Raw genomic sequence first — 18,920 nt, forward strand, 5'->3', positions numbered from 1 at the left:
TGAGCACAAACCGTTTGCGCTACCTAGGGTGGTGGAGGGAAGGGACTTCAATTTTACCTATAATATCTACTTTATTTTATGTACATAAAAATACCTAAATAAAAATATACTGAGAAAATAAGAGTGGGGGAGGGGGGAAGGGTCCAATTCAGAAATATTTTTTTTCTGTTTCTCTTTTAATGATTTGGGCCTTGCATAAGAATCTTATAAATGATATTGTATTGTAGAGTTTATATCATTGAGATTTAGAAAACTATGTTGTCATAAAAGAGAGCCAGCTCGTAAATTTGAGAAGGATAATAATCATAAATAAGGTTCCTGAAATAACTGGGGCTCCACCTCCCCTGTATTGCTTGCCCACTTCTGACCACCATGCCTCTGTTGGCAGGCAGTAGGCTGTGATCGGCAACTGGGAAGTAACGCCGAGGAAGACAACTGTGGCGTCTGTGCTGGCGATGGCTCCACCTGCAGGCTGGTGCGGGGACAATCCAAGTCACATGTTTCTCCCGAAAAAAGTAGGTTGCAAACCCCATACTGTGTTACCATAAAACCATGTATGTTTTAGACTATTAGGAGAACAACGTTTTCCTAATACTAAGTTTTTCATTTGGGAAGAACTTTTGACCAGTTTTCTAAAAGTCGCCTTTCCTACAGAAAGTGTAGATGACATTTTTCTCCCCGTTAACCCTGTGTAAGACTACCTGTTTCTTTGAACCTTTGCCAGTTTAGAGTATTACTATTTTTGAAGTATTTGTCAATTTGTTAAATGAACCGTGAAGTTATAATTTTTTTAATTTGCCTTCCTTTGATTGCTAACCAGATAAAAAATACTGTCGTAGGTTTATTGGCCATTTATACATTTTCATTTAATTACTGAAGTCATTTACCCATTCTCCTACTTGAATATTGATCTTTCCCTCACTGATTATGAATTTTCAATATGTCAAGAATATTAACTTTTTGTCTGTCATACATATTTCAGATCTTATTGCCAGTTTGTCGTGACTTTCAATTTTGTTTTGGAATGGATAGTTTCTAAGTTTTCAGATATTTCTGTGTTTTCATTTCCATAATATCTGCCTTTTTCAAAATCCTTTAATGCAGAGGACAGTGTGCTTTTTCTGTAAAGGGCCGGACGGTAAATATTTTAGGCTTTGTGAGCCATGTCTTCTCTGTCCCAGCCACTCAACATTGCCTATGTAGTGCAAAACAGCCACTGATACTATGTAAACAAATAGGCATGGCTGTATTCCAGTAAAGCTTTATTTACAAAAATAGGCTACAGGCTGAATTTGGCCCTTAGGTTGTAGTTTGCGGACTTCTGCTTTAAAGGAAAAAAATTATTCACCTGTGTTTTCTGCCAGTACTTATTTTCCTATTTTAAAATCTTTCATTCATTTGAATTTATTTTGACATAACTTATGAAGTAGGGATCTTACGTTTATCCTCAAATGGGCAGAACATTGCAGGAAGGGTAGAGGGTAGAGAGGGCTTTTCAGGCAGAAGAAACAGGATGTCCAAAGGCCTTTTGGAGAAAGTACTAGCATGTTGCTCTTGCCTGAATGAATGTTAGATATGGTGAAAAGACAAAATGGCATCCAGGAGCCAACCATAAAGGCCTTCATTGTTGTGCTTTACATTTTAGGTTAAGTGGGTTCATTAAAGTGATTCAGGCAATGGAGGGATTTGATTAGATTTGTGTTTTAGTAAAATAATTTCTGGTTGCGTGTGAAGGCTAGATTACCTGTGCAGTGAGCCTGGAAGGAGGGAGATTCCAGTTAGGAACCTTTTTTTTTTTTAAATACTCTGAGGGGTTTGAGAGGATGAAGCACTTGTCCAGGGTAGCATGGCGAGAGATGAACAAGAAAGAGCAGATTGGAGAGCTATTTAGGTAGAATCAACAGAGTGTGGTTACTCTTTGAAAGAAGATTATGAGATTAAAGAAGCAGCTAGGATGATACAGATTTCCCAGCTTGAGGAGCTAGGTGGATACATTTGTCCATTTGAATACGGAATTCATGAAGAGCAGATGTATATCAAAGGTCAGAGCTCTCTGAACTTCCCTTGTCTCCAACGTTTTGGCCTCATAAGCACTCAATGCCTTGGCAGCTTTCTCATAACTTCAAACAGATGTTGATTACATCTTGTTTGTGGTTGGAGGATTGGTTTGAAACACCAGTCCATGATTGCTAGTAGCAGAACCCTCTATTAGTGATATTGGGTTATGCAGGTATAAAGAAGAGTATGTCAACTATATCAGAAGGGCAGGAACTGCATCCTGAAGAACACCTCCTGATACGTGAGACAAGGAAGAAGTCCAAGATAGGACAACTGAGAAGAATGGAAACAGTAGGTAGATGAAAGCAGAATTTAGTGAGAGAAGTATCATAGAAGCCAAAGGAGTAAGTAATTTCAAAAAGGAGGTAATGGTCGGTAAATGTGGTTGTGAGGTCAACTCAAATTCAAGGTCCAATTATTTCTCTTTGATAAATGGAAGATCATCGTGACCTTAGCAAGAGTGGTTTCAATGCTTTTCAGGCTGTGATTGAAGCCAGATTGTAATGGGTTGATGAATGAACAGGAGGTGAGAATGTATAGAGGGAAGGATTTGCCCAGGACAAAAGGAGGGAGATTTTCTCAGGATAAGAAGAAGTATACACACCCACACCATGTCAAGAGCTGGATACTTGGATAACAAGTACAGTTGGGGCAGATGATGAGAAATTAAATGTATCCCAGCCTGTGGACTTTGACTGACTCTTCATTAAGAGGTGGAGTTGGCTGCTAAGACTGAGACCCCTCAGAGATTTGCAGAGAGCGTTGCCGTGGAGAAAAGGAGGAGAAGGAACTCGTCAAGGACAGTGAAAGAATAGAGGAGTAGCTGTAAGGGCCTAGCTGAGCTAGGAGACTATGAATTTATGGAGGTTCCAATCTCTGGACTTCATGAAGGCGGGAACTTTGAAAGTTGCTATTTTTATTGAGTTGGTTCCAACTCACAGGGACACTATGTATAACAGAACAAAACACTGCCCAGCCCTGTGCCAACCTCACAATCATCGATGTGTTTTTTTTTTATTGTGCTTTCAGTGAAAGGTTACAGTTTAAGTTAGTTTCTCATACAAAAATTTATGCACACATTGTTATGTGACCCTAGTTGCTCTTCCTGTAATGTGACAGCACACCTCTCCTTTCAACCCTAGATTTCCCGGGTCCATTCAAGCAGCTCCTGTCCCTTTTTGCCTTCTCATATCTCCTCCAGACAGGAGCTGCGCAATTAGTCTCACGTTCTTTTCACAAGTATCATTTTATGTCTTATATCAAGTCTAATCTTTGTCTGAAGAGTTGGCTTCGGGAATGGTTTTACCTCTGGGCTAACACAGAGTCTGGGAGCCATGTCTTCTGCGGTCCCTCCAGTCTCAGTCAGACCATTAAGTCTGATCTTTTTACTAGAATTTGAGTTCTTTCTCCTGCTTTTCTCCTGCTCCATCAGGGACTCTCTGTTGTGTTCCCTGTTGGAGTGGTCATTGGTGGTAGCCAGGCACCATCTAGTTCTGGTCACAGGCAGATGGAATTCCTGTTTTATGTGGCCCTTTCTATCTCTTGGGCTAATTTTTCCTTGTGTCTTTGGTGTTCTTCATTCTCCTTTGCTCCAGGTGGTTTGGGACCAATTGATGTATCTTAGATGACCACTTCCTAGCTTTTAAGACTCCAGATGCCACTCACCAAAGTGGGATGCAGAACATTTTCTTAATAAACTTTGTTATGCCACTTGACCTAGATGTCCTCTGGAACCATGGCCTCCAGACCCCCAGCCCTGCTATTCATTCAGTCCCTCAAAGTGTTTGGTTGTATTCAGGAAACTTCTTAGCTTTTGTTTAGTCCAGTTCTGACTTCGCCTGTATTGTATGTTGTCCTTCCCTTCACCTAAGATAATTCTTATCTACTATCTAGTTAGTGACTACCTGTCTCGCTCCCTCCCTGCCCTTGTAACCATCAAAGAATGTTTAAAAAAGCATGTTTATGTTTAAACCATTTCTTGAGTTCTTATGATAGTGATCTCATACAATATTTGTCCTTCTGATTTGAGACGAATTTCACTCAGCATAATGCCTTCCAGATTCATCGATGTTGTTTTGCAGATTCATCATTGTTCTTTATCATTGCATAATATTCCATCATATGAATATACTATAATTTGTTTATCCATCCGTCCATTGATGGGCAGCTAGGTTGTTTCCATCTTTTTGCTATTGTGAATAGTGCTGCAGTGAACATGGGTGTGCACATATCTATCTGTGTGACAGCTCTTATTTCTCTAGGATGTATTCCAAGGAGTGGTATTGCTGGATCTTATGGTACTTTTATTTCTAGCTTTCTAAGGAAGTGCCAAATCGATTTCCAAAGTTGTACCATTTTGCATTCCCACCAGCAGTGTGTAAGTGTTCCAGTCTCTCCACAACCTCTCCAACATTTGTTATTTTGCGTTTTTTGGATTAATGCTAGGCTTGTAGGGGTGACATGGTATCTCATTGTAATTTTGATTTGCATTTCAGCTAATGACTGTGAGCATTTCCTCATGTGTCTGGTAGCCGCCTGAATGTCTTCTTTGGTGAAGTACCTATTCAAATCTTTTGCCCATTTTTTAATTGGGTTGTCTTTTTGTTGTTGAGGTTTTGCAGTATCTTGTAGATTTTAGAGATTAGACACTGATGGGATTTGTTGTAGCCAAAAAATTTTTTCCAGTCTGTGGGTTGTCTTTTTACTTTTCTGATGAAATCTTTTGATGAGTGTAAGTGTTTGATTTTTAAGAGCTCCCAGTTGTCTAGTTTCCCTTCTGGCATTTGTGCATTGTTAGTAATGTTTTGTATTCTGTTTATGCTGTGTATTAGGGCTCCAAGCATTGTCTCTATTTTTTTTTTACATCATCTTTATTGTTTTAGATTTTATATTTAAGTCTTTGATCCATTTTGAGTTAGTTTTTGTGCATGGTGTGAGGTATGGGTCTTGTTTCACTTTTTTGCAGATGGATATCCAGTTATGCCTGCACCATTTGTTAAAGAGACTGTCTTTTCCCCAATTAACAGACTTTGTTAAATATCAGCTGTTCATAGGTGAATGAATTTATGTCTGGATTCTCAATTCTGCTCCATTGGTTCATGTGTCTGTTGTTGTACCAGTACCAAGCTGTTTTGACTACTGTGGCAGTGTAATAGGTTCTAAGATCAGGTAGTGTGAGGCCTCCCACTTTTTCTTCTTCTTCAGCAATGCCTTACTTATCCAAGGCCTCTTCCCTATACATATGAAGTTGGTGATTTGTTTCTCCATCTCATTAAAAAATGCCGTTGGAATTTGGATTGGGGTTGCATTGTATCTGTAGATCGCTTTAGGTAGAGTAGACATTTTCACAATGTTAAGTCTTCCTATCTATGAGCAAGGTATGTTTTTCTACTTATGTAGGTCTCTTTTGGTTTCTTGCAGTAGTATATTGTAGTTTTCTTTGTATACTTCTTTTACATCTCTGATTAGATTTATTCCTAAGTATTTTATCTTCTTGGGGGCTATTGTAAATGGTATTGATTTGGTGAGGTACTCTTCAAAGTTCTCTTCGATGGTGTAGAGGAACCCAACTGATTTTTGTATGTTTATCTTGTATCCTGATGCTCTGCTGAACTCTTCTATTAGTTTCAGTAGTTTTCTTGTGGATTCTTTGGGGTTTTCTGTGTATAAGATCGTATCATCTGCAAATAGAGATACTTCTACTTTTTCCTTGCCAATCTGGATGCCGTTTATTTCTTTTTCTAGCCTAATTGCTGTGGCTAGGACCTCCAGCACAATGCTGACTAAGAGTGGTGATAAAGGGCATCGTTGTGTGGTTCCCATTCTCCATGGGAATGCTTTCAGACTCTCTCCATTTAGAGTGATGTTGGCTGTTGGCTTTGTATAAATGCCCTTTATTGTGTTGAGGAATTTTCCTTCTATTCCTATTTTGCTGAGAGTTTTTATCATGAATGGGTGTTGAACTTTGTCAAATGCCTTTTCTGCATCAATTGATAAGATCGTGTGGTTCTTTTGTTTTACTTATGTGATGGATTACATTGATTGTTTTTCTAATGTTGAACCATCCCTGCATACCTGATATGAATCCCATTTGGTCACGGTGAATTATTTTTTTGATATGGTGTTGAATTCTATTGGCTAGAATTTTGTTGAGGATTTTTGCATCTAAGTTCATGAGAGATTTCTGTGTATAATTTTTTTTTTTTTTGTGGTGTCTTTACCTGGCTTTGATATCAGGGTTATGCTGGCTTCATAGAACGAGTTTGGGAGTATTCCATCCTTTTCTATGGTCTGAAATACCTTTAGTAGTAGTGGAGTTAACACTTCTATGAAAGTTTGGTAGAATTCTCCAGTGAAACCAGCAGGGCCCAGGCTTTTTTGTGTTGGGAGTTTTAAAATTACCTTTTCAATGTCTTCTCTTGTTGTAGGTTTGTTTACTTGTTCTACCTCTGTTTGTGTCAGTTTAGGTAGGTAGTGTGTTTCTAGACATTTGTCCATTTCCTCTAGGTTCTTAAATTTGTTAGAGTATAATTTTTCATAGTATTCTGTTATGATTTTTTACATTTCATTTGGGTCTGTTGTGATATCACCTATCTCATTTCTTATTCAGGTTATTTGCTTCCTCTCTTGTTTTTCTTTTGTCAGTTTGGCCAGTGGTTTATTGATTTTGTTGATCTTTTCAAAGAACCAGTTTTTGATCTTGTTAACGTTTTCAGTTGTTTTTCTATTTTGTATTTCATTTAATTCTGCTCTAATTTTTATTATTTGCTTTCCTCTGGTGTCCGAGGGCTTCTTTTGCTGCCTGTTTTCTATTTGTTTGAGTTGTAGGGTTAATGTTTTGATTTTGGCCCTTTCTTCTAATTGGATGTGTACATTTATTGCTATAAATTGACCTCTGAGCGCTGCTTTTGCTGTTTCCCAAAGGTTCTGGTATGATATGTTTTCATTCTGATTTGATTCTGTGAATTTCTTTCTTCCATCCTTAGTTTCTTCTGTAACCCATTAGTTTTTGAGCAAGGTGTTATTCAGTTTCTATGTGTTTGATTTATTTTCCCTGCTTTTTCTGCTGTTGATTTCTACTTTTATGGCTTATGGTCAGAAAAGAAGCTTTGTAATATTTTCATGCTTTGAATTCTATTAAGGCTTGCTTTATGGCCTAATACGTGGTCTGTTCTGGAGAATGTTCCATGTGTGTTGGAAAAGAAAGTCTACTTGGCTGCTGTCGAGTGGAGTGTTCTGTGTATGTCTATGAGATCAAGTTGGTTGATTGTGGCATTTAGATTTTCCATGTCTTTATTGAGCTTCTTTCTGGATGTTCTGTACTTCACCAAAAGTGGTGTGTTGAATTCTTCTACTGTTATTGTGGAGCTGTCTATCTCTCTTTTCAGTGCTATTAGGGTTTCTTTTATGTATTTAGGAGTTCTGTCATTGGATACATAAATATTTATTATGGTTATGTCCTTCTGGTGTATTGACCCTTTAATCATTATATAGTGTCCTTACTTATCCTTTGTGGTGGATTTTACTTTAAAGTATATTTTGTCAGAGATTAATTTTGCCACTCCTGCTTTTTTTTTTTATTTGTTTGGTATATTTTTTCCCATCCTTTGAATTTTAGTTTGTTTTTGTCTTTAAGTCTAAGGTGTGTCTCGGAGGATTGGTTTTGAGAGAGCTACTGATGGAAGAAATCCCTGGACATGTCAAAGAAGAATGAATCCTAGGAGAAATCAAAGTTAGAGGAAAGATTCATGCCAGGTGAAGACAGTGTGAAGAGGCAGGCTCTACTGTGAAGAGTTAATTCAGGAAGGTTTTTGGACGAGAGGACTAAGGGAGAAAAATAGCTAGTTTAAGGTGTTGGGGGACGTGCCTAGGGTTAGATTTGGCTTTAAACAGTTTGGAAATCTCATCAGAAAAGACCTTCTTTTGTCGGGGTCCAGGAGAGATTAGAAATGGAAATAGTTCTAATTGAACTGGTATAAAAGCTGAATGAAGATGTGTCAAGAAACCAGTCTTTTTGGAGAAGTCTGTAGAGGAGACCCTGAAATGGGAAGGGATAGGACAGGGGTACTATGTGGCTGAAAAAGGCTTACCTCTTTGTACTTGATAATCCTTTACTCTTTGGTAAGGTAATTCATTGTATCCTTCTCTTTTTCTCTCTCTCTTTCATCGTTTATCCATTTTTGCATTACAGGCCATTTTGAGAATCTCTTGAAAGCCATGCATTTTCTCTCCAGGAAAAGGCACATGTGTACATAAGCCCCCAGTGTGCCATTTTGGTTTATTTAGGTGGGAGTCTCAGATCCCTGATGTCAGCTAAAGACCTTCCAGGTTAAGAACCCCTAAAATCTCTAATGTTTCTGATTACCTTCTACAAAGAAAGGGACACTGGAGGTACAGAGAGATCCCTGAAAACAACAGGTAGCAGTGAAGTGGGAAAGCCATGGGCATCGCAGGATGCTGGCCTTTCATCAGGTTCTGTATGTATGTATTGGGCTAAGGCTAAAGTCAGTGAAGATTCCTGCCCCCACAAAAACATGGTACTCCTTGTTCTTGATTTTCATTATGGCCCCTTCATGTCTGTTACTTCTCTGAAGCAGGCCAGCTGAAAGCCAGTTTTGGCTGGGCTTCTCCATGGGCCATATGGAAGCACTTCCATATAATCATGCTTTGTGTGAAAGAAATGTGGGAAATGAGGCCATGTCCCCGCCCCGCCCCCCCCCCCCAAGTGTGCATCTCTGGGCCTGCACAGCTCCTACGTCCACACCTTGCCAAGCAATCATTCCTGTCTTCCCTGGGACTCACACTGACTCAGGACATGGCAATGAAATGCTATTGGCACAGCCCTGCTCTGGAGAGAGTGCACAAGGTTGCACACAGGATATCATTTCCATCACGCAGCAGGGTAGATTCAAGGTGTAACAGCCTGGAGCCAAAGCCTTTGCTATGAGAAAAATCAGAAATTAATCCAGATATAACACACAAATTTCCTGTTCAGAGGGAAAAGGAGAGAGAGTGAACTAACAACTGGCATAAATAGCTTTGGATGTTGGAAAAGAGAACTGGAGGCCACTCAGACTTTAAGGAGAGAAAACTCCAAAAACAGCAACAGAGAGGCAAACACATCTATTTGAAAGGTCTTGACCTGGCCTTGAGCCCTGGTGGCACAGTGGTTAAGTGCTTGGCTGCTAACCAAAAGGTCAGTGGCTCGAACCCACAGCCTCTCCACAGGAGAAAGATGTGGCAGTCTGCTTCTGTAAAGATTTACAGCCTTGGAAACACTGTGGGGCAGATCTATTCTGCCCTATAGGGTTACTATGAGTTGGAATGGACTCAACAGCAATGGGTTTGGTTTGGACCTGGCCTTTAGGGACTGTCTTAGTTATCTAGTGCTGCTATAACAGAAATACGACAAGTGGATGGCTTTAACAAAGGGAAATTTATTTCTTCATAGTAAAGTAAGCTGAAAGTCCAAATTCAGGGCATTGGCCCCAGGGGAAGGCTTTCTCTCTCATCAGTCTTCCCCCAGGCTAGGAGCTTCTCTGCGCGGGGACTGCTTTCTTGGTGGTATGAAGTCCCCCTGTCTCTGCTTGCTTCTTTCTTTTCTATCTCAAGAGGTTGCCTCAAGACACAATCCAACCTTGTAGATTGAGTCCTGCCTCGCTAACACAACTCCCACCCATCTACCCTCATTAATGTCATAATTTACAACATATAAGAAAATCACACAATACCGGGAATCATGGCCCAGCCAAACTGATTACACACATTTTGGGGGGACATAATTCAATCCATGACAAGGACTCAGTTGTATTTCTGGGTTTGTCCCTTATTTTGGTCTTGTCCACATAAGGCAACACATATGAGGCAGTTAAATAGACAAACTCAGGTTGTCTATTCAGAGCTCTTGTACATTTTTCATGGTGGCAACTAAGCAAGAGTGACATCTATGGCCGAACTGGAGCACCACCACTTCATTCAACTTTTTTTTTTTTTTAATTGTGCTTCAGGTGAAAGCTTACAAAGCAAATTAGTTTCTCATTATGTAATTCATGCACATATTGTTTTGTGACATTGGTTGCCAACCCTGTGACATGTCAACACTCTCTCCTTCTTGACCTGGGGTTTCCCATTTCCATTCCTCTGGCTTTCCTGTACCTTCCTGTCTTCTAGTCCTTACCCCTGGGCTGGTGTGCCCATTTAGTCCTGCATACATGGTTGAACTACGTGTATTATTGTTTTCAAGACCCGTATAATCTTTGGCTGAAGGGTGAACCTCAAGAGTGACTTCAGTACTGAGTTTCTCCAGTGTCTGTCAGACCAGTAAGTCTGGTCTTTTTTCTTTTTTGCATGATTTTAAATTTTGTTCTACATTTTTCTCCAGCTCTGTCTGGAACCCTTTGTTGTGATCCCAGTCATAACATTTGGTGGTGGTAGCCGGGCACCATCTAGCTGTGCTGGACTCAGTCTGCTGCAGGTTGTGGTAGTTGTAGTCCATTAGTCCTTTGGACTAGTTTTTCCATTTTTCCCTTGTATCTTTGGTTTTCTTCATTCTCTCTTGCTTCAGACAGGGTGGGTCCAGTAGACATATCTTAGATGGCTACTGAGAAGCTTTTAAGATCTCAGATGCTACTTACCAAAATAGAATGTGGAACATTTTCTTTATAAACTATGTCATGCCGGTTGAGCTAGATGTCCCCTGAGACCATGGTCCCCAACCCCCTGCTCCTGCTACGCTGTTCAGTTTATTCAGGAAACTTCTTTGCTTTCAGTTTAGTCCAGTTGTGTTGACCTTGCCTGTATTGTGTTGTCTTTCCCTTCACCTAAAATAGTTCTTATCTACTGTCTAATTAATGAAAACCCCTTTCCCTCCCTTCCTCTCTCCTTCCTCTCATAACCATCAAAGAATATTTTCTTCTCTGTTTAAACTATTTCTCCAGTTATTATAATAGTGGTCTTATACAATATTTGTCCTTTTGCAACTGACTAATTTCACTCAGGCATAATGCCTTCCAGATTCCTCCATGTTATGAAATGTTTCAGAGATTCCTCAGTGTTCTTTATCGATGCGTAGTATTCCATTTTGTGAATATACCATAATTTATTTATCTGTTCATCCATTGATGGGCACCTTGGTTGCTTCCATCTTTTTGCTATTGTAAACAGTGCTGCAGTGAACATGGGTGTGCATGTGTCTGTTTGTGTGAAGGCTTTTAATTCTCTAGGATATATTCCAAGGAGTGGGATTGCTGGATCGTATGGTAATTCTATTTCTAGTTTGATAAGGAAGCGTAGTGTATAAGTTTTCCAGTCTCTCCACGACCTCTCCAACATTTATTATTTTGTGCTTTTTGTTTTAATACCAGTCTTATTGGAGTGAGATGGAATCTCATTGTAGTTTTGATTTGTATTTCTCTTAATGGCTAATGATCTTGAGCATTTCCTCATGTATCTGTTAGCTACCTGAATGTCTTTTTTAGTGAAGTACCTGTTCATATCCTTTGCCCATTTTTAATTGGGTTATTTGTCTTTTTGCAGTTGAGTTTTTGCAGTATCATGTAGATTTTAGAGATCAGACACTGATCAGAAATGTCATAGCTAAAAACTTTTTCCCAGTCTGTAGGTAACCTTTTTACTCTTTTGGTGAAGTCTTTGGATGAGCATAGGTGTTTGATTTTTAAGAGCTCCCAGTTATCTAGTTTTTCTTCTGAATTGTTGGTAATGTTTTGTAAACAGTTTATGCCATGTACTAGGGCTCCTAGTGTTGTTCCTAGGTTTTCTTCTATGATCTTTATCGTTTTAGATTTTATATTTAGATCTTTGCTCCATTTTGAGTTAGTTTTTGTGTGTGGTGGGAGGTATGGGCCTTGTTTCGTTTTTTTGCAGATGGATATCCAGTTATGCCAGCACTGTTTGTTAAACAGACTATCTTTTCCACATTTAACTGACTTTGGGCCTTTGTCAAATATCAGCTGCTCATACGTGGATGGATTTCTGTCTGGATTCTCAATTCTGTTCCATTGGTCTATGTATCTGTTGTACCAGTACCAGGCTGTTTTGACTACTGTGGCAGTATAATAGGTTCTAAAATCAGGTAGAGGAGGCCTCCTACTTTGTTCTTCTTTGTCAGTAATGCTTTACTTATCCGGGGCCTCTTTCCCTTCCATGTGAAGTTGGTGATTTGTTTCTCCATCTCATTAAAAACTGTTGTTGGAATTTGGATTGGAATTGCATTGTATCTATAGATGGCTTTTGGTAGAATAGACATTTTTATAATGTTAAGTCTTCCTATCCATGAGCAAGGTATGTTTTTCCACTTATGTAGGTCTCTTTTGGTTTCTTGCAGTAGTGTCTTGTAGTTTTCTTTGTATAGGTTTTTACATCTCTGGTAAAATTTATTCCTAAGTATTTTATCTTCTTGGGGGCGGCTGTGAATGGTATTGATTTAGTGATTTCCTCTTCGATGTTCTTTTTGTTGATGTAGAGGAATCCAACTGATTTTTGTATGTTTATCTTGTATCCTGATGCTCTCCCGAACTCTTCTATTAGTTTCAATAGCTTCCTTGAGGATTCTTGAGGGTTTTCTGTGTATAAGATCATGTCATCTGCAAATAGAGATACTTTTACTTCTTCCTCGCCAATCTTGATGCCCTTTATTTCTTTATCTAGCATAATTGCTGTGGCCAGGACCTCCAGCAGAATGTTGATTAAGAATGGTGGTAAAGGGCATCCTTGTCTGGTTCCTGATCTCAAGAGGAATGCTTTTGGACTCTCTCCATTTAGGATGGTGTTCGCTGTTGCCTTTGTATAAATGCCCTTTATTATGTTAAGGAATTTCCCTTCTATTCCTATTTTGCTGAGAGTTTTTATCATGAATGGGTGTTGAACTTTGTCAAATGCCTTTTCTGCATCCATTGATAAAATCATGCGGTTCTTGTCTTTTGTTTTATTTATGTGGTGGATTACATTAATTGTTTTTCTAATGTTGAACCATCCTGCATACCTGGTTTGAATCCCACTTGGTCATGGTGAATTATTTTTTTGATATGTTGTTGAATTCTATTGGCTACAATTTTGTTGAGGATTTTTGCGTCTAAGTTCATGAGGGGTATAGGTCTATAATTTTCTTTTTTTATGATATCTTTACCTGGTTTTGGTATCAGGGATATGCTGGCTTCATAGGATGAGTTTGGTAGTATTCCGTCCTTTTCTATGCTCTGATATACCTTTAGTAGTAGTGGTGTTAACTCTCCTGTGAATGTTTGGTAGAGTTCTGCAGCGAAGCTGCCTGGGCCAGGACTTTTTTTTGTTTGAGGTTTTTTGATTACCTTTTCAATCTCTTCTTTTGTTATGGGCCTATTTAGTTGTTCTACCTCTGTTTGTGTTAGTTTAGGCGGGCATTGTGTTTCTAGGAATTCATCCATTTCTTCTAGGTTTTCAAATTTGTTAGAGTACAGTTATCTGATATGATTGTTTTAATTTCGTTTGGGACTGTTGTAATATCACCCACCTCATTTTTTATTCGGGTTATTTGCTTCCATACCTGCTTTTCTTTTGTCAGTTTGGCCAATGGTTTATAAATTTCGTTAATTTTTTCAAAGAACCAGCTTTTGATCTTGTTAACTCTTTCAATTGTTTTTCTGTAGTCTATTTCAGTTAGTTCTGCTCTAATTTTTATTATTTGCTTTCTTCTGGTGCCTGAGGGTTTCTTTGTTGCCCTCTTTCTATTTGCTCAAGTTGTAGGGATAATTCTTTGATTTTGGCCCTTTCTCCTTTGTATGTGTGTGTTTATTGATATAAATTGACCTCTGAGCACTGCTTTAGCTGTGTTCCAAAGGTTCTGATAGGAAGTGTTTTCATTCTCATTGGATTCTATGAATTTTACTATATAATGTCCTTCCTTGACTTTTATGGTGGATTTTGTCTTACCGTCTATTTTATCTGAGATTAGTATTGCCACTCCTACTCTTTTCTTGATTGCTGTTTGCTTGATTTTTTTTTCCATCTTTTGATTTTTAATGGGGCTCTGGTGGCACAGTGGTTAAGACATGGCTGCTAACCAAAATGTCAGCAGTTCAAATCCACCAGCTGCTCCTGTCTTAAAGGGTCACTGTGAATTGGAATTGACTCAACAGCAATGGGTTTGGTTTGGTTTTGATTTTTATTATATTTATGTCTTTGTTTCTGAAGTGTGTGTCTTGTAGACAGCATATTGATGGGTCATTTTTTTTTTTTTTAATCCATTCTGCCACTGTCTTTATGGGCACATTTAAGCCGTTTATGTTCAGTGTGATTATCGATAGGTGTGAGTTTATTGCTTTCAATTTGTAGTGCTTTTTTTTTGTGGTGCTGATATTTTCTTTGTTCTTCTTACTCTTCAGTGCTGTGTTCCTTTTGTTTGTGGATTTTCTTTTAGTTTTTGTGTTTAGTGAGACTTTATGTTTTTATTTTGGTGTGTAGGTTTGTTAAGTTTCTTTGTGGTCACCATGAAATTTACCCCTATCTTCCTAAGTTTGGCCAGATATTCATTACTTGATATTGCCTTGACTTCCTCTCCATTTGAACGTTCTGTACCTGCACCGTTTATTCCCCCTCATATTGTTCTGATGTTGTTGTCATTTACAGATGAATGCCTCCAGTTCCCTGTTGTCTTTTAGTTTTGTTTTATCCTTGAGAGTTCATTACTTAGGTTGGTATCTGGCTGATGCTGTCCTGTGCCCTAGATTCAGGTTGTTGTCTGATGTTGGTTCTCTAACTGAAGGACTCCCTTTAATAATTCTTTAAGTTTGGATTGGTTTTTGCATATTCCCTGAACTTCTGTTTATCTGGAAATGTCCTAATCTTGCCATCATATTTGAGTGAGATTTTTGAAGGATGTATTATTCTTGGTTGGCAATTTTTTTCATTCAAGGTTTTATATATGTCATCTCATTTTCTTCTTGCCTGTATGGTTTCTGATATTGTCTGCTGTCTTCAAGACATTAACAATTTTTTTTCTTCATTTGTTGGTCATAGGTTTGTTTGTCCTATCCCACTTTTTTGTTTTATTTGGTTATGTTTCCTGTTGGGAGTTCTGTGAGGTTGCCATCTCATACTCCCTGTTTCAGGTCGTTGAAACCTGTGCTCCAAAATGGCCAATCTGTGCTGCGTTAGCTTGCAGGGGACCTCTACTCCATAGCTCTCCTCATTCTCTCTTCTTTGTCAGTTTTTTCTTCCATTTGGTGCTTGATCTAGATCTTTATCCCTTCATTTGATGCTTAGGGTTCCAGGATTGTCATTTGTATCTGTTTTACTTAGTGTTTTGGGTCTTTGCTGCAGAGAGATGGCATAGTGCTTCTATCTATAGCACCGCGTTGGCTCCGCCTTCCCTCACTCAAATTTGACATTATGAAGATAACCATACCTTCTTACAAAGCATCTTTGGTACGGTTGAGGGAACTAGAATCCTGAGCTAGGTGGATTGTGGTGCTACCTCATGGGGTAATTTTTAATCTTTTCTCTCTTCATAACATTGTTTATTTCTCCTTATACTCTCACAAACAAAAATAATCTACAGATTTAACTTGTCCCATAACAAGGAAGATGGCATCAGATACAGAGTCAGCTCATGTGTTAAACAGATTTGTTATTGTTCTTCCTGTCTTTTCCTGTTAGCCATCTCCTTTCACCTCCTTATTCATCTTTCCAGGGTAAGATTCTGACTGACAGTACTCTCATACTAGAACTGTGGGTGGTAAAGGAATCTTCAACCAAAAATTAGTACCAGTTGCCTTCAAGTCAACTCCAAGACATGATGACTCCGTGTGTGTCAGAGTAGAAATGTGCTCCATAGGGTTCTCAGTGGCTGATTTTTCAGAAGTAGATTATGAGGCCTTTCTTCGAAAGTGCCTCTGGGCAGACTAGAAAGACCCTGTTATTTTTTAGAGGATTTTTTTTGTCCTCCCCCACCATCCATTAAATTCAATAATAGAGTAGAAGAAAGATCTTGGGGCTGGAATTGAAAGGTCAGTGTTTCAAACCCACCAGTTGTTCCATGGGAGAAAGGTGTGGCAGTCTGCTTATGTAAATATTCACAACCTTGAAACCCTCTGGGGTAGTGGTTCTACTCTGTCCTGTAGAGTTGCTATGAGTCAGAATTGACTCGATGGCAGTGGGGTTAGATTCTAGTTCTTGGCCAGTTCTTTCACATGCTTTCGTATGTCTTCTTTTGGGGCGCAGGGGGACTTGGAGGAGTTTTTGTTTTTGTTTTTTTTTTAGTGGCATCCTCGATCTTTTCTTTTGTCATGGACCTGCTTAGATTTTCCATTTCTATTTGTGTTAGTTGAGGTAGATTATGTGTTTCTAGGAATTTGTCCATTTAGGTTTTCAAATTTGTTGGAGTACAGTGTTTCACAGTATTTCATTATGATACTCTTCATCTCAGTTGAATCTGTTGTAATGTCTCCTGTGTTATTTCTTATTTGGTTGTTTGCATCTTCTCATTTTTTTCCTTTGTCAGTCTAGCCAGTGATTTGTCTTTTTTTTTTTTTTTTTTTTTGATAGTTTCAAAGAACCAACTTCTGGTGTTATCGATTCTGTTATTTTTCTGTTTACTACTTCATTTGTTTCTGCTCTGATCTTTATCATTTCCTTTCTTCTGGTAGCTTTGATCTTCTTGTGCTCTTGCTTTTCTATTCAAGTTGTCAGGTTAGGTTATTGATTTTAAATCTTCTTTTTTTAATATAGGCATTTATTGTTAGGAATTTCCCTCTGAGCACTGCTTTTGCTGTAGCCGATAGGCTTTGGTATATTGTGTTTTCCTTTTTGTTTATTCTAAGTATTTTTTTATTTCATTTTTAATTTTTTCTACAACCCAATGAAACGATGTATTGTATTGGGCAAATCTGCTGCAAAAGACCTCTTTAAAGTGTTAAAAAGCAGAGATGTCACTTTGCAGACTAAGGTTCACCTGACCCACACGTGGTATTTTCAGTTTCCTCATATGCATGCAAAAGCTGGACAGTGAATAAGCAAGACCAAAGAAGAACTGATGCATTTGAATTATGGTGTTGGTGAGGAACATCAAATATACTGTAGCTCTTAGCCATTGCGCCACCAGGGCTCCATGGACTGCCGGAAGAAGGAACAAATCTCTATAGAAGCGAGGTTGGAGAAGACTTCGTGTCATGTACTTTGGACATGTTATTTAGGAGGGAGCAGTCCCTGGAGAAGAACATCATGCTCAGTAAAGTAGAGGGTCAGCTAAAAAGAGGAGGATCCTTGATGAGATGGATTGACACAGTGTCTGCAATAATGGGCTCAAACGTAGCAACAATTGTGAGGATGGTGTAGGACCGGGCAGTGTTTTGTTCTGTTGTACATGGGGTTGCTATAGGTTGGAAACGACTTGATGGCAGCTAACAACAACATAGCCCAGTAGTTTTTTAGTAGTGTGTTAGTTTCCATGTTTTTTTTTTTTTTCCTTGTTCTTCCTGTTATGGATTTATGGCTTCGTACCATTATGGTCAGAGAACATGCTTTGTATGATTTCATTAAAAAAAAATTTATTGAGGTTTGTGTTGTGACCCAAGATATAGTCTATTCTGGAGAATGTTCCATGTGCTTTAGAAAATGTATATCGTGCTGCTGTTGGGTGGTGTGTTCTGTATATGTCTGTTAGGTTCAGTTAGTTAATAGTGTCATTCAGGACTTCTATATCTTTGTTAATTTTCTTTCTAGTTGTTCTGTCTATCATTGAAAGTGGTGTATTGAAATCTCCTATTGTTAGATCTGTCAGTTTCTCTCTTTAATTTTGGTAGGGTTTGATTTATAAATTTTGGGGCTCTGGCGTGGGGTCCATAAATATTTATAATTGTTATGTCTTCTTGTTAAACTTTCCTTTTTATCGTTATATATTGTCTTTCTTTGTCTCTTATAATGAATTTTGACTTAAAGTCTAATTTGTCAGATATTAATATTACATTCCTGCTTTCTTCTGATTACTATTTTCATGGTATTTGTTCCCCAGTCTTTGATATTTAACCTATTTATGTCTTTGTGCCTAAGGTATCGCTCTCTCTTTTTTTTTTTTTTTAATTGAGTGTTGGATATTTTTTTAATTTTCCTTTAGGTGAAAGTTTTCAGAGCAAATTAGTTTCTCATTAAACAATTAATACACATTGTTTTGTGACATTGGTTGCCAACCCCACAACATGTCAACACTTTCCCCTTCTCGACCTTGGTTTCCCTGTTCATCCAGCTTTCCTGTCCCCTCCTGCCTTCTCATCCTTGCCCCTGAGCTGGTGTGCCCATTTGATCTCATACACATGGTTGAACTATGTGTGTTACTGTTTGTTTTATAGGCCTGTCTAATCTTTGGCTGAATGGTAATCCTCAGGAGTAATTTCAGTACTGAATTAAAAGGGTGTCCAGGGACCACACTGTCGGGATTTCTCCAGTCTGTCAGACCAGTAAGTCTGGGTTTTTTTGTGCGTGTGTGTGTCAGTTTGAATTTTGTTCTGCATTTTCCTCCAGCTCTGCCTGGGATCCTCTGTTGTGATCCCTGTCTTAGCAGTTGCCGGTGGTAGCCAGGCACCATCTAGTTGTGCTGGACTCAGTCTTGTGGAGGCTGTGGTTGTTGTGGTCATTAGTCCTTTGGACTAATCTTTCTCTTGTGTCTTTGGTTTTCTTCATTCTCCCTTGCTCCAGACAGGATGGGACCAGTAGATGTGTCTTGAATGGCCACTCACAAGCTTTTAAGACCCCAGGTGCTACTCTAAGGTGTGTCTTTTATAGGCAACATAATGATGGGCCATGTTTTTGTTTGTTTGTTTGTTTGTTTAACCTATTATGCCACTCTCTATGTCTTGACTGATGCATTTAATCTA

The 18,920-nt window shown here is 38.7% G+C and overlaps 1 protein-coding gene across 4 annotated transcripts in view; it reads left to right on the forward strand.

Moving 5' to 3' along the window:
- Nucleotides 1-18,920, forward strand: part of ADAMTSL3 (ADAMTS like 3) — a 416,580-nt gene that overhangs the window by 179,910 nt on the left and 217,750 nt on the right. For all 4 annotated transcript variants that reach the window (XM_064267196.1, XM_010593790.3, XM_064267194.1 and 1 more), the window contains exon 7: nt 389-515. In XM_064267196.1, coding sequence (XP_064123266.1) covers nt 389-515 — 127 coding nt within the window. The remainder of the gene's footprint in view (nt 1-388; nt 516-18,920) is intronic.

This window comes from Loxodonta africana, chromosome 13 (assembly GCF_030014295.1).
Source record: "Loxodonta africana isolate mLoxAfr1 chromosome 13, mLoxAfr1.hap2, whole genome shotgun sequence".
In the NCBI taxonomy this organism is placed as follows: Eukaryota; Metazoa; Chordata; class Mammalia; order Proboscidea; family Elephantidae; genus Loxodonta; species Loxodonta africana.